This window comes from Trichomycterus rosablanca, chromosome 7 (assembly GCF_030014385.1).
Source record: "Trichomycterus rosablanca isolate fTriRos1 chromosome 7, fTriRos1.hap1, whole genome shotgun sequence".
In the NCBI taxonomy this organism is placed as follows: Eukaryota; Metazoa; Chordata; class Actinopteri; order Siluriformes; family Trichomycteridae; genus Trichomycterus; species Trichomycterus rosablanca.
Genome location: NC_085994.1, coordinates 35275278 through 35290370, shown reverse-complemented (window position 1 = coordinate 35290370; position 15093 = coordinate 35275278). Strand labels below are relative to the sequence as shown.

Sequence of the window (15093 nt, the reverse complement as noted above, 5' to 3'; positions counted from 1 at the left end):
TTTAAGGCCAAACTTTCTTAAAATATTAAAAATCCACAAATAAAATGAGACCAAAAATATATGTTCCTTTTCATAAATTGATGGGAGAGTTTGAATCCCAGCCCTGCCATGCAGCCACTGTAGAGCTCTTGAGCAAGGACCTTAACCCTCTCGGCTTCAGGGGAGCCGTACGATGGCTGACCCTGCAATCTGACTCCAGCTTCCAAACAAATAAAGGCATTCTAATATATATATGTGGATAGCTGGATATAGTCAAAGATCAAAGCATTTCACCTAGCTACGGAGTCTCCAAACTGAAAAACTGTTAGATAAAACAGGAACGTTTGACTGTAACTGGGTTCTTGAGTTATTGATGCCCAGTGCCACAGGATATCCCAGTCTCCTGATGTAATCCCATTTAACTATGGGATAAGCTAGGGAAAAGTAAACAAGACAGGACCAAGATGCCTGGATGATCTGGAGGGATTCTGTATTAAGGGATTAAAAGCTCCAATCTCTATATAACAAGCATTATAACTAAGACCCTACCTAATCCACAATCCTATTTATTTCACTAGCTGATACTCACCAGAATGGAGGAGACAAACTTGTTGAGGAAGATGACCTGAATGCAGCCCACACTCAGAGTGACGCTGGTGTCCACTACCTCCATATCATTATAAGCATCCCCTTCTGTAGCATCCAAGTAGTTCACCATGTGGAAATCGAACACCTCCTTGTCTGCTATGGACACTGCCTGGAAAAGAGCATTGCAAAATGTAATTTATTTTAAAGACGTCATTTAATGTCTGGGAGCTCGAGTAGTGCAGTGGTCTATTACGTTAACTCATCACATACGCTGACCTTTTTAAAGAGCCTCCAATAAGACAAACTGTTTGATGTGATGCGGTGAAAGCGACTCAGGCCATAGAAACAATGCTTAACGTGACTTATTGCATTAAAACAACGCCTGAGGAATTTCATTAGTGTATTGAACTTATGAGCAGTAATAATTAAGAGAGGTTTACTGCTTGTGTGTCGTTCTTTTAATACATTAAACCATGTTAAGCTTTTTTAACAATAAGCGTTTCAGACTCTCTTGGAAAAGCTGATTCTTACAATTTCTCAGCACAGTGAAACAGTGAGGAAAATTCAGCTGAACACAGAAACATGTGGACGCTGTCAGACTGGATTTGACGGTTACTCCACACAATGCAGATTCGTCTCATATTCGCACTTTTACCGCACCGCTCAAGCCAACTGCCCTAATGTGAACGCACCTTTAGTAAAAGCTTTGTGCCAGACTCCCTACCTGTTTGTACAAGGCCTCTTTATCACAATCCAAAATAACAATGTTCTTGAGGTTGGCTGAAATCTCCACAGCTTTCTTTTTCATCAGTACTTCAGACACCAGACCTAGAAAAAAAAGGAAAAAAAGAAAGAAGCCGATACGAGTTTAGTGCTGATTTGTGTTTTCTGTGTGTCTGTGTATGTTTGGACGTGTTACCTTCTATACTGATCTCAGAGATCCTGGCTTTCTCTCCTCTGATAAAGACTTTTAAGCAGGATAGATCTGCTCTGATGTGCAAATTCACCACATCCTCAAACTTGGACTTTTTCGTAGCTGAGGTGGGGAGAAGAAACAAAGGAATGTACGATTAAACAGCAGTGAGTGACACTTTTGATGAAAGCAAAGAGAGCAAAAAACATTTAACCAAGACTCCAGTTATTATACTAATAATTATTCTGCACACATGATTTATTTATTTTATTCATAATTTTCCCCTTTAATCTCCCAATCTAGTCCAATTTGTATATCCGCTGCTGCTTGAACAACCCCCAATCTGATCAAGTAGATCCAGATCACACGCCTGCCCCGACACATCAAGTCAGGTAAAATTTATTTGTATAGCGCTTTTTACAATAGACATTGTCTCAAAGCAGCTTTACAAAACCCAGGACCAACAGACCAAAAACCCTTCTTAAGCAAGCACTTAAATTACAGGAAGAAACCTTACGAGGAACCAGACTCAGCCGGAACCTCCATCCTCCATGGGTGGATACATGTCCAATTTGCGCCACTTCTAATCACCTGCAAGAGTTGGTTTCCTACACAAGCCCTCACCCATGCAGGAGCCCCAGAGATCACAAATTGCAGGGGCAGCAGGAAGAGACCCCGTCCGACCTTCCCTCTTTCAAACACGGCCAACTGCCTGGCCAGGTTCTGCTAAGAACACTCTGCTAGTGGTGAGCTAGTGCGTTGGATCGCTGCACCAGCCGAGCGCCCCTGCAAGTGATTTATTAACCAGCTACAAATCACAGAGATCCAATCCATAACAAGCAAGACAGAATTGTGGTGACTGGACTGACTAGACTGAATTGTGGTGTTTTGATGGTTCGCAGTTATTGTAGGCAGTTGTAGCCTAGCGGTTAAGGTACTTGAGTAGTTGCCACTGCCAGGTTGCCACTGTTGGGCCCTTGAGCAAGGCCCTTAACCCTCAATTGCTTATACAATATACTGTCACTGTACTGTAAGTCGCTTTGGATAAAATGAATATGACATACCGGATCTCTTGGCTACAGTGGACTCCTCTTTTTTGTCGTCCTCACTGTCTCCCTCTCCCTCGTCCTCCTGAGTGACTGCAGGCTGCTCTGCAGGGGTCTCATTCTTCGATGGAGGGAGGAGACTGTTTAGAAAGTTCATGGAGTTGAGAAGGGCTTCGGTATGGAGATGAACATCCAGGGAGGAGAAATTCACCTGCCCCAAAAAGAGAAGAATTATAAATTAATGTACACTATATGGCCAAAATGATCTGGACACGGCTCCAACTAATTAATTTGATTTGGATGATATGATTTACCTTGATGAGCTGCTCTGTGTTTTTGTAGATGTTTTTAAAATCTGGAGCATTTTTATCTGCCTAAAAAAGACAAAAAGAAACAAGTTTAATCCATGTGCATTTTATTTCGTTCTTCAAGATCAGAAAATCAGCAAACTAATCGAGCACCTCACCTTTACATACTCCAGCGTGAGCAGATCGTCCTCAGTGTTGTCCAGGGTGGTGATAAGGTGAACCTTCTTGTCTTCCCCATCTTTAAACACACACACACACACAAACACACACACACACACACACACACAAAACAGACAAAGCATAAGTCCAGATGTCACAACTCATAATAAAACTTAGAACCAGTCTGTGTGTGTGTGTGTGTGTGTGTGTGTGTGTGAGTGTGTGCGTGTGTGTGTTTAAGAGAACATACCCATGTACTCGGAGCACTCCAGACAGATCTCCCGCAGAAAGGTGTATGAGGACATATCAAATGTTCGCACTTTGAGCTCGGTCCCCAGACCCTCGATGTCCAGGCGCAGGACAGGCACTTCTAGTCCTGCCGAAAGGCAGCACAGCTGGATGGTCAACTGCAGTACAGAAATACACAAAAAACACTTGATTACTAATAATCACCCCAACTAACTGTACATGAGAGGTATTTTAAGGAGCCAAGAAGGTTTGCTCAAGGGCCCAACAGTGGCTGCATGGCAGAGCTGGGATTCGAATTCTCAACCTTATCTGCTTAATAAGCTTCTGAGATACACAAGTAGGTGAGCTAAGTTTTACTTCTTTATTATGGTTGCCATGTATAATGATATCCCACTATTGTGGAGAGTTCAAGGATTCAAAATCGAGACTCAGTGGTGCTCCGGCCTGGTTGGTTTCTCAGCTGACACATCTGGCAGTGTCTGACAGAGAGAAGGTCACCAAACAGCAGCTGGTCGAGGTGCCAGCCAGTAATAGAGGAACACACAGAGCATAGTGTGACTCTCCATGTGACAATAAAAAAAAACAGCCACTGCACACATCAGAAGGACACAGCAATGTATTAATAATAAAGTTTGAAGACTTTTCAGACCTGGTTTATTTCGAAATTGAGAAGGAACTCGGTCATGTTCTTCTTGGGGTCCTGCTTCACCAGAGCTTTTCTCTTTACAGAGGCTGGTCGCTCCAGAGAGCCACAATTGGCTTCAAAGAATGGCAGATCCTCAACTGGTGAACTGGGTGCATCAAAGAACAAGTCTTCCTCTGAGCCTGGCAGCACACACACACACACACACACACACACACATAATAAAAACAAGCTGGTTACTAGGGGTCTGTCTGAAAACCTAGTAAGCTGCCTTGCTGCCTACTGCCTACCTGGGCAGCTGCCTAAATAGAGAGGATTCTAATAAGACATTGAATTCATAAGGCAGGTTATTTAGACACACTACTTAGACAGCACGGTTAGCCTCAGGTCATTCAAACCAATGGGCTGAGGTGGCACAACCCGCTAGCATGTCATTGACGAGCCTGAATTTGCAAATAATTGCACCTTTACACAAATTAAAAATCAATGAGAATTTATTTTTATTTGAAAAGCACGTTGCTCTGCACTCGTAATTTTTTGTGAGAAAAGTTGTGCCACACTGAATGCTGGGATTGCCTTCAGTGCTACGGAAGCATTGAATGCTCCATCGTCATTCAGTCAGATTATCACTTAAAAATAAGGCACCTCAGTAGGCAGCATTTTAAGGTGTCTAAGAATTTAGACATGCCTTCTTCTGGGGAGAGCATAAAGTGACGTAAAAAGTGTCTATGTAGAGAGATCATCAGGTGTTAACTGCTTGTGTGTGTTGTGAGTGGGAGTGTCTAACCTGAGTCGAATATTACTGAGGAGCGCAGGTCGATCATGGCAGGTTTCCTTGGGGTGAGCTGAGGAGTGTCTCTCTGTTTGATACTCTACAAACAGAAAAAACACTTCATTATAAGCCATACACAAGCATGTGACCTATCGTGTGACATAACATACAGTACACACACACACACCTTGGGCGTGACCTGTGAGGCAGCAGGGCGAGGTGCAGAGCTGCTCTCAGGAAGAGGAATGCTGTCAATCAGCTCCAGAACGCCGCGCACTTTGTCGTCAGAGATGCGCAGAGAGAGCAGACGGAGTTCGCCGAAAATCTTAAACCTAGGAGAAGATATTGAAGGTTATTTACTGTATTTATGAGGATTTTAATGTCACACTTTGGTACAATCAGGACAGGTAGTTAATCATTACACAAGATTCATCAGTTCAAGTTTAATGTCAAACACAAAATAGTCACGGCCAATTCGGTATCTCCAAATCACCTCACTTGCAAGTCAGTTGCAGGCTGTGAGATTAACTCATATTGTGACAGCCAGTTCACATTCTATACTTACTCCTACTCTTCTTTTTGCACTAACCCCCCCCCACCCCCCCCATCTAGTCACATCCAATTACCCCATTGCATTGCGCTTTCTCTCAACTGATGTTGACCTCCACTCCTGACTGAGGAAAGCCGTGACTAACACACTTACCCTCCAACACGTGTGCAGTAGTCAATTGCATCTTTTCACCTGCACGAGGCGGGTTCATATGGGGCTCGGTCTTGTGCATGGAGAGTCACGCACTAATCCCATTATCCCTTATCTCTGTCCAGGTACCATCAATCAGCCAGCAGAGGTCATCATTGCATCAGTTATGAAGAGACTCCTCATCCGAACAAGCCAATCATTGGTCGTGTAGGTGCCCAGCCTGTCGGTAGCAGAGCTGAGATTCAAACCGACGAGTTTCTCCACTGCTGATGTTTTTTGTGCATTTCTTTCCTTGCTGCAGACCTTCACTCCTAACCGAGGAAGGTTGTAACTAACACCCCCCCCCTTCTTTTCACCCACACAGGGCAGGTTTATATCAGTTCTGTATTGCGCACTGAGAGTCATGCACTGACGTATACATACTTCGGCATCCTGGAGTCGGTGACCACCATGGCTCTGCTGAACACCACTTTTAGATCCACCGGCTCCAGAATGTGAAGGGCGGACTGTCTCTGCTTCCGAGCGTTCTTCCAGTCCCCCTCTGAAACCAAAAAATAAATGTGTGTTTAAATGAAGTCAGTGTTAGGAAGAGCAAAAGCAGATGAATGAATCAGTACCAGGTTTGGTATATAAAAGCTGCAGGCTGCTGAGTTGGACGTCGAAGCTGTCGTAGGCTCGAGACATGATGTCTTCTATGGTGTTTTTTCCCACTGACAGCTGAGGTAAGGTGGATTTGTTCTGACTGGACATCTGCACGATACAACATCAGAGACCAGACATACAAATGGGCACAAATTCCCACAGACATATTTTAAAGTCTTGCTAAAAAGCTCACATAAAAGCCATATTATTTTAGTACCATAAAATAATGGAATGTCTAACAAGCTCATGGTCAGGTGTCCAAATACATATAGTGTATATTAACAAGGATAGCTATTGCTTCAACATCAAAACAACCATTACCTGAAAGTGACCCAGGTCCAGAATAATGAGGTTATGCTTGTCGGTGTAGTAGCCCATTTGGGGCACAATCACATACGATGCCATTAAGTTGATTTTCAGGTCAAGAACCTTTTGAGTCTCAATGACGTACATGAGTCCTGCATGAAAAAAATACACAAAGCTCAGACGACAAATAATATACAGTGGTACCTTGAAACTTGATGTCAATTGGTTCTGGGACTGGCGTCGCGTTTCGAGGTATTTCTTCCCCATAAGGATGTATGGAAAACCTATTAATGTACAATAATGGGGTTGTTTTTGACACTTAGACACTAAGAATAATACAAGTATAATATAAAATACACTAAAATGTGACATTGTACTTACTGTATTAGTGGAGAAAACCTATAAGCAGTAATAATTAAAAGAGGTTTAGTGTTTCTATGTCGTTCTTTTAATGCATTAAGTCAGGTTAAGCTTTTTTTTAAACGATAAAAGCTGATTTTCAAAATTTCTCAGCACCTTAAGCTATAACACAAGTTTAAAAGTGAAACAGTGAGGAGAATCCAGCTAAACACAGATACATGTGGATTCAGAGTGGATTTGACAGTTATTCCACACAAATACAGATTGGTCGCCACCACGATATCTTGGTCAGGTTCACGGTGGGTCTGATTCAATGGGCTCTAGATAGGTCACCAGTCCATCACAGGGCACTCACACTGACTAAAACCCAAACATACCTGTCGAGGTTCTGTCTCTGAACTGCTCTAGCTTCATGCGGGTGGCGTTGGTTATCTCGTCCAGCTGCAGCTCATTCGGAGGCATGAAGAATGTCGACATGCTATTGACCGTCATCTTCAGAGAAAAAAAAAGCACACAGTTACACACAAGCACAATTTATTTTTGTCTTTATCCTTTTAATGATCTCACCAAGAAAATAACATTAAAAATGATTTCTTGTTGACAAATGTTAGAAAGGCTATTTTTTTAAACCAGTGTCATATAAAAATATTTTTGAGTTTAACACGTCAGCCAAGGAGAAGATACAGCCTATATTTAAATACAGCTTATTTTTACCCAATTGTTTAGACTCAAAGTAAGCTCAGACCATTAAAGGGTTAAGCATACTAGACATACTGGGCTTTGTGCTGTAAATACTAGAGTCTCTTAAAACGTCTGTAACAAAACCTAATAATTGTTACATATTTTTTTTATTTATTAAAAACTTTAACTTATGTCTATGCCTTTCTGAATTTGCAGCACCACAGGAACCATGAATAATGAATACTCAAATGTTCCATGCAAAGGATGCAAAACATGAGCAAAAAGAAACATGATGCTTGAAAGAGTTCCTGTTTGAATAAGTGCTGCCCAATCATACATGCCTATTTAAAAACAACTAGTAAAAGTGCACTGGTTGTTTTGCTGGATGAAACAGGATAAAACTAAGTTATTAATGTGATGAAATAACAAGCCTGGGGAAAATGACCTGAAATACACAAGTCTGAGCTGGTAAGCTTACAATTCTCCAGCTTTTCACTCCACCCCCTTTGTACTGCTCACAAATGCAAACATGGCCACATTGCTAAATGGTTTGCTACTATGCTACTGCTGCAGAGATGAGTAAATTCAGGATATTACCGGGATGGCGTCTGTGTGGCTGTGCTTCATGTACATGGGCATAAATGGGCAGTGAGGTCAAGATTTCATGAAACCGTTCCAATATGCTTTACTTTATACAGAATAAAACCCAAATTCTAGCCAATCCAGCTTTGTAGCATCATCATCAAAGTGTGTTAAGCTGCCTTGTTTCAAATCTCAACTTACATTTCTGTTGCCTACATTTTTTCTTAGTTATTTGTTTATTTTAAACAAATTTATAAATCACTAGAGCGTGCCCAGTGTTCTTGTGCTTTACGCATTAACTCCATACTGCTATATTTAATGTATTTACTAATATGCTAAAAACTCAGTCATATACAACAATCTTCCACTTAGAAACCTTTTAAAAATGAAACAAAGTTGTCCGAGATCAACCAAAACACATTCTGAGCAGTTAAGTATGTGTGTTAGTAGATTCAGCGTTTAACAATAATATAAAATGAAGTTTAATGTCCCACCCATTCAGTCGAATGGCCCTTCAATATACAAACCCACTCACAGCATCATAGACGATCTCTAACGGCTGTGACTCAACGTGCAGTCTCTGGTTTGCTTTAGCATCCAGCGGATTAGTCTCAAACATCAGGCTGAGCAGAGGTTTGTCTTCCTCCATCACACGCCGAGGAGACAGCAACGTCGGGGCCTCGTTGTCCCTCGGGAGACCAGTCACCTCAAACGATGACAACAGAGCTGTGATCCTGATCAGGGAAACAACACAAGGTCCGTAAAAAAATGACAAGCATTTTTCATACCCAAAACCTGTGTAAATACTGGGTTGGCTGTTTTGGGTCATTTAAATGTCCCAGTCTATACACATGTTGGTGCACACAGTGTAATGCATAACAATCCTACACACATCTGGTGTAATTTAAATTAATTTGGCATTTTTTTCTTCTGCTTAATGGCCAAAATGATTCACTCCCGATTCACTCACAGCTGATTCATCAGTTTGACTCAACAGGCTTCAGATAAAACTTTTATTTCTTAACCACTTAAACCGACTGATATTTTTCCTGTTTGGGGATAAGTTTTACATAACTGTGGCATAATTACGTATTTAAAGAATTTTATTTATAAGGTGCTCAGGCCATTTGCCATCTTATATCACATCTACACTCTTTGTGAATAACAGTGATCGTCAGACCCGCTCTAATGACTGATCACCTGTTAGGCTATAAATGTATTTACTGAATTGGAAGAATCTGTTTTTAGCTACAGTGCACCAGTGAACTGAAATACACTACAAGAATTGATGAACGGTCTGTCCAAACTGACATGCTGAGTTTTGTGGATGCACCAGGATACTCTGTCTGTCTGTAAAGTTAGCCAGGTATGGTTTGAGGAGAAACAGTACACCAATGAAGCTCTATTAAATCATTTATTTTGTGAATACTGTAATTCTGTCAGTTCCAGCTACATGTTACAAACTGTAATGTGATAAAACACTGCATCAAATCAAGCAGGGTAATACATCACAGATGCCCTCCTGTAATAACACTGAACAGATACTGAGCTGTCTAAAATGCTTATTCATCACACCAGCTGTTCTGAATGCTTCCTCTTGGTGCCTCTTTACTGTATGAATGTATAAAATATTCGCATCAGTATTTCAGCCAGTTAGGTATCACTGTTTGATCACAAGTGAGCTTACTCAGTAATTATTCAGCATTTTGAACTTGGTGAATTGCTGTATTGGATGACGAACTGCTTTCACACAGAGTGCTGACTCTTTAAACTGCAGTTAAAATGTGGTTAAACGTGCACGTGTGTAAAGTTATTATAGTGATGTAACAGGAAACAAGAGGAAATTACTTAATGGCTTGAGCAGAGGATCTCTGTGTCAGCGTGGCTCTCAGGTCAATGACGGACAGTTTGATGATTTCGGGTTTCTCTTTGCTGTCTTTCATTGATACGGACATGCTCACCAACTGGAAGCGAACCTTCATGTCCTCAAACTGCAAAAGACAATGAATTACCTTTAGTAAAAACAGACTTGCAAAGTAAACAGGGCATTCAAGTAAGGTGGAGTACTATTTACATTTATAGCATTTAACATACACTTAACAATTGTGACAGGATGCAGTGCAAGCAATAGAGGGTTAAGAATCTGTTTCAGTGGCCCAACTTGGGCAACTTGGTAGTACTAGTGGGGTAAATCAAGAAGCAAATAAAATTAACCAGAAATATATAAACTGGAGAAAGCATGTACTGTATGTTCGACTCTTAAATTTTTCTTGTTTATATTCTGCCTGAATAAACTGAAGGCACTTACATTTTTTGGCAGATTAGGATTGACACCTGTCTCGCTGTATCCAATAGCAGTATAGAGTTTGGCTTTCTCTGCTGGGGTCATCAGTGTGTCAAAGCCAGAAGCTGTACAAGAACATGTAACAGATATAACATCAGTCATACTTCACATGAACCTACAGAGAACTGCAAGCACAATTCAGGCACCCTAACCCAGAGATGGGGACTTGAGTCCGAGTTGAACGTAAGTCGCACACACAGCGACTTCAGACTCAGACTTGTTTCAAATGACTGTGACTCGACTCATGACTCGCATAAAATGACTCGTGTAATAATTTTTATTATTATAAATATTCTGCTCTCTTATAACGCTCCAGCCGTCTTAACCCGCAACGCACGCAATGGGTAAATGTTACAGCCAGCTTCTGGCGTAGTGATGAAGCGTCGCTCCCTACAACCTACACAGTTTAAAGTTCACTTCATTTGAACATTTTCGTTACCTTTGGATTGGAATCTCACTTAAAATGGTGGAATACCCTACGTAGTGCACTTCACAGGAACAACTGGGGTGAATGGAACGCTCCTACAGAATTGGCGCTAATGGTTATTGTAAGCACCGACTGTATTCAGTACCTCCAGGCTTTGCCTCTTTGGTTGGCGTGCTTCCGTCTCCAGACCAGTTCCACATCCAGCCTAACCATCCCTGTGACTGTTCCTCCTCCATCTTTAACCCGGGTCGGCAAATCCGCAGTCCAGCTTTGGAGGCCTGGATGAGCAAGTGACAACATTAAAGAAATGTGTGATGTTTCATGCTAATTCTGTCTGAGCTGTATAGATTTTTGGAAGGCAATGAGTGTGAATAAGAAATTATACAGCACCTCCATCTCTGCTTGTTGTCGTGCAAGTGTGATGTTAAAAATATCCAGAGTTTTCTCAGTCTCCTACAAATAAAAGAAAATAAAAGTACAATATAAAATATATGAACCCTGGATTTTATATGTAACGTTTCAAACCCCTGCGTACCATCTGACCTCTGTGCTTTAAATACTTGCAAGACAATTTTATAACAGCTGTGTGAACAGCCAGGTTGTTTCTATTTACCTCCAGTTTCTTCAGGATCCCCTCTGCAGGCTTCTTGCTGGTGATCCTGGCTTTATAGATCTCCTTATATTGCTTCACTTGTTGCCGGTGGCGACGGATGTGCTGCCAGGACCACATGTGCAAACGAGGTTTGATGTTCACCTCCAAGATGCCTGTGATGACATAGTGCCACCTGGTAAATACGATGTAAAAAAACAAACAAAAAAAAAACACCAAGTTAGTGTTCTGTGTACCAAACAATTCATTAGCAGGCTTTGGGGGATTTTACAGTACCTGGCAACACATCTTTAAATCAAAAGAATAAAATACATTATATATATATACAGTATATATATATGCCTTAGTCTTCAGGTAATATATAGAGTTTCTAGCTTGTATAAGCTCTTACCAGTTGTGTGCATGTGTGTGTACAGGCAACTCTGGACGATACTTTCTATACGGAAGATTCCTTGACATCATATCCACAGAGCCCAAAAGCTCCAGAATGCTGACGTACTGTAAAGAAACATAATGTTAATCATCATAATACAATATAAATATAGAAATATAATCCCAGTGCTCCCAGTAATCACCTGTGGTCTGCTGAGCTCCACGGCCACTTCAGGCAGGTTGACTACCAGATCCACCTTGGGCGAGCTGAAGTCTACGTCTGAGCGAGGGTTCATTCGCAGCTTAGCGTTAGCCGAGATAGGACGGAAAACTAGAACAGCAAAGAGGAAGCAGTGACGTCGGACTGATGCATTACTGCATTTAAAGCCTCCAAAAAAGATGGATTAAAAGCACTTACTGAATTGATAGTCCTGAGGGATGGAGTTCTGTATAGCCACATTATGCTGTAGGTATTTCTACAAATAATGACAGAGCACAAGTCAGCGATTAGGGATTTTATTTCTTGTAGCATTATTCAGTGTATAACAGGGATTCCAATGTTAACTGATAACTGAAAGTCAGTGTTCGATTGATGTTGTTAGCTTGTCAGTTGACCATTGACTAATCACGATCAGTCATCGGTTAAAAGAACTTTGCAAAATGGGTCAGTCCGTAGTGACTCTGTACATAGACGCATTTTATGTCATCCTACGCACTCCCGAGAAGAAGGCATGTCTAAAAAAATTTGACAGCTTAAAATGCTGCCTACCGAGGTGCCTTATTTCTAAGCAATAAACCTCCTGAATAACAAGGGAGCATCTAATACTTCCTTATGAGGTGAAGACAATCCCAGCATTCAGTGTGGCACAACTTTCCACACAAAAACTTACAAATTTGGTGGACGAATATGGCGCAACGAACGAAGTTCATTTCAAATGTATATAAATTATCATTCGTTTTTAATTTGTATAAAGGTGTACAAGTGTAATTTATTTGCAAATTCAGGCTCGTCAGTGACAGTTGAATCGTGTTCGGTACGCGGAGGAAAATGTTAGCTGGCAGATGGCATGCTAGGGAGTTTTAATCACTGCCTAAGTAGTGCGTCTAAATAATCTGCCTTATAAGTTCAATGTCTACTTAGGCAGCTGCCTAGGTAGGCAGTAGGCAGCAAGGCAGCTCACTAGGTTTAGGTCCATAGTGTATCATTTAAATAAATCCTTACCAGAGCTTCAGTAGCAGGATGAACAGAGTACAGCTCAGAGTTCACGTTCCAGTATGCAAACAGATTATCCAGACGGACAAGCTACAAAACAAACAAACAAACACACCACTAGCTAGTTGGTTATCCAGGTTTTTTTTTTGCCAATTTAGTCATTACCACTTCCAACCCACATGGACCTTCCATTTTTACATGACAGTTTATTCTTAATCATTTTTGAGGCAATGTCACTTACTTCTGTATTACTATTGTAATGTCAAGCCTGCTTGATTGTTTTAGGAGGACGAGTAATTAGGAGAATGTTCCTCATTGGTGCTTGTATATTTCTCACAACATGCTTTTAGAAAACCATGAATTTTTAAACTGAATAAAATATGTTCCAATCATTCAGTCAGAAAGAACAGACTGTCACGACGTACACATCTCCCACAACGTGTATAGTTACTTTATTTTAACCTTACATAACACACCTTAGCCTCCACCACCTGATTCAGTAAAAGAAAAAACATTTTACCTTGAAAAACAGCTTGGCTTTTTCATCGAGCAGACAGGGTTTCCAGTTTTCATCTGCAGTCTGTATGTGGAACATATAAAGACAATGTAAACCATACAATCTGACTACACCAGCAAAAAATATGTCTGAATTTTATTGCTTTATAGTCTATGTTAAGGATGCACAACACCAATACAGATACCTGATCAGTCTATACGGAACACAGATATTGTTACCAATTTCCCTCCACTGCAACACATTTTTTGGGATATACTCAATTGCCCTTTGCACTCTGTTGCTTGTAAAATCTAAGCAGGACTACAGGTTAGAACACTGCAGGCAGGCCATGAAATGCCATCTGAGATCTCAAAGGTCACGCACATTTAACAGTGGTTTCCGGCCTTGCCCCGCATAGACTGATTTTTTGTCAGAATTCCATGAATCTTTTAACAATATTATGTACTGAAGAGGGTAAAAGAGCTGAATCATTTATAATTTATAGATTATCATTTATAATCATTTATCAATAATCTTTCTTTGAGAAATGTTCCTCTGGAGCTGTTGAGCCACGACCCATTTTTCTTGCAAAAACTGATCCTTCTTTTAAATCATTCACTTGTTACCATGTCACCTGCTTTTTAACTATTTTGTGTGTTGTGATTATCAAATTCTACATTTAAATTTACAAAATACAACCTACTCGGTCAGTCAAATCATTTGAAATGTTTTCTTTGTACTTTTAACAGTTAAAGGTTCCACAAAATGAACAAATCAGTCTCACAGTCCTACATTTAACAAAATGTCCTAAATTTTACTGAAATGGGTTTCCCAACATTTTGAAGTTAGCAGCACTGTTGTATTTTTTTCCTATGTGCTGGCAATAAATACGATTTAACAGTAGAGAGATGGTTTGAGAGGCATGTAGATTACCTGAAGACTAAGGTTCTGTAAGGACACTCCGAATGAGAGAGGAACATTGGGGTTGGTGACCTGTAAAATACATCAAATAAAAAGTGAAATTACTTTTATATCAATTAAAAATTTTAAAGTCTCACTTTAGCAAAACTGTGTTTTTAACTTACAGCATCCTCATAGCGAATGTGAATATTGGAGATTTTTACTTGAAGGTTTTTGATCACCTGAGTGACCAGTTTCTCCACAAAAGTGTCCTGTTTTTCAGTCTTCGGATTCTCTGCATGAACACATTAAAACAAGCGCACGTTAACAAACTGAAGTGATTATGTTCAGTACGTCTCATTGTAAGGAGTGCAAACCTCGTTCAGCTGCTTTCTGTTTGGTCTCCTCGATCCTCTGAAGCTCCCTCTGTCGAGCCTCCTGTAGCTGCTTCTCCTCCTTTTCAGCATCATATTTTATACCTGACAGATGTAAAATACACTATTACATAATGATTATTGATTTTGGCTTATGCTTTCAAGCATAGCCAGAGCGGATCATTAGACAGTATATTTGATTTGAGACAGTTTTTTATGCTGGATGCCCTTTCTGACACAACCCTCCTGATTATCTGGGCTTGTGACTGGCACTAAGGGTGAACTGATATGTGTACCACCATGCTCCTTGTGTATTTGCTTAGAAATCTTGGTACATTTTCTAACTGTAATCCATACGTGGTATTTCCTATCACTGTAGGCCCAATAAAAAAAAAGCAAAAACAAACAAACAGATATCCTTTTTTTCAC

The 15093-nt window shown here is 40.6% G+C and overlaps 1 protein-coding gene across 3 annotated transcripts in view; it reads right to left on the bottom strand.

Moving 5' to 3' along the window:
- The window catches only part of vps13a (vacuolar protein sorting 13 homolog A), a 54653-nt gene that overhangs the window by 30707 nt on the left and 8853 nt on the right, over positions 1-15093 (bottom strand). For all 3 annotated transcript variants that reach the window (XM_062999304.1, XM_062999305.1, XM_062999307.1), the window contains exons 5-32: positions 14668-14769; positions 14476-14585; positions 14324-14383; positions 13415-13474; positions 12904-12984; positions 12100-12157; positions 11885-12012; positions 11701-11807; positions 11313-11484; positions 11090-11152; positions 10845-10977; positions 10237-10337; positions 9777-9919; positions 8464-8662; positions 7043-7157; positions 6321-6457; positions 5975-6107; positions 5781-5898; positions 4845-4989; positions 4673-4757; positions 3892-4067; positions 3244-3400; positions 2993-3072; positions 2841-2900; positions 2545-2737; positions 1487-1603; positions 1292-1395; positions 569-736 (exon numbers count right to left, since the gene is read on the bottom strand). In XM_062999304.1, the coding sequence (XP_062855374.1) occupies positions 569-736; positions 1292-1395; positions 1487-1603; positions 2545-2737; positions 2841-2900; positions 2993-3072; positions 3244-3400; positions 3892-4067; positions 4673-4757; positions 4845-4989; positions 5781-5898; positions 5975-6107; positions 6321-6457; positions 7043-7157; positions 8464-8662; positions 9777-9919; positions 10237-10337; positions 10845-10977; positions 11090-11152; positions 11313-11484; positions 11701-11807; positions 11885-12012; positions 12100-12157; positions 12904-12984; positions 13415-13474; positions 14324-14383; positions 14476-14585; positions 14668-14769 (3305 nt within the window). The remainder of the gene's footprint in view (positions 1-568; positions 737-1291; positions 1396-1486; positions 1604-2544; positions 2738-2840; positions 2901-2992; positions 3073-3243; positions 3401-3891; positions 4068-4672; positions 4758-4844; positions 4990-5780; positions 5899-5974; positions 6108-6320; positions 6458-7042; positions 7158-8463; positions 8663-9776; positions 9920-10236; positions 10338-10844; positions 10978-11089; positions 11153-11312; positions 11485-11700; positions 11808-11884; positions 12013-12099; positions 12158-12903; positions 12985-13414; positions 13475-14323; positions 14384-14475; positions 14586-14667; positions 14770-15093) is intronic.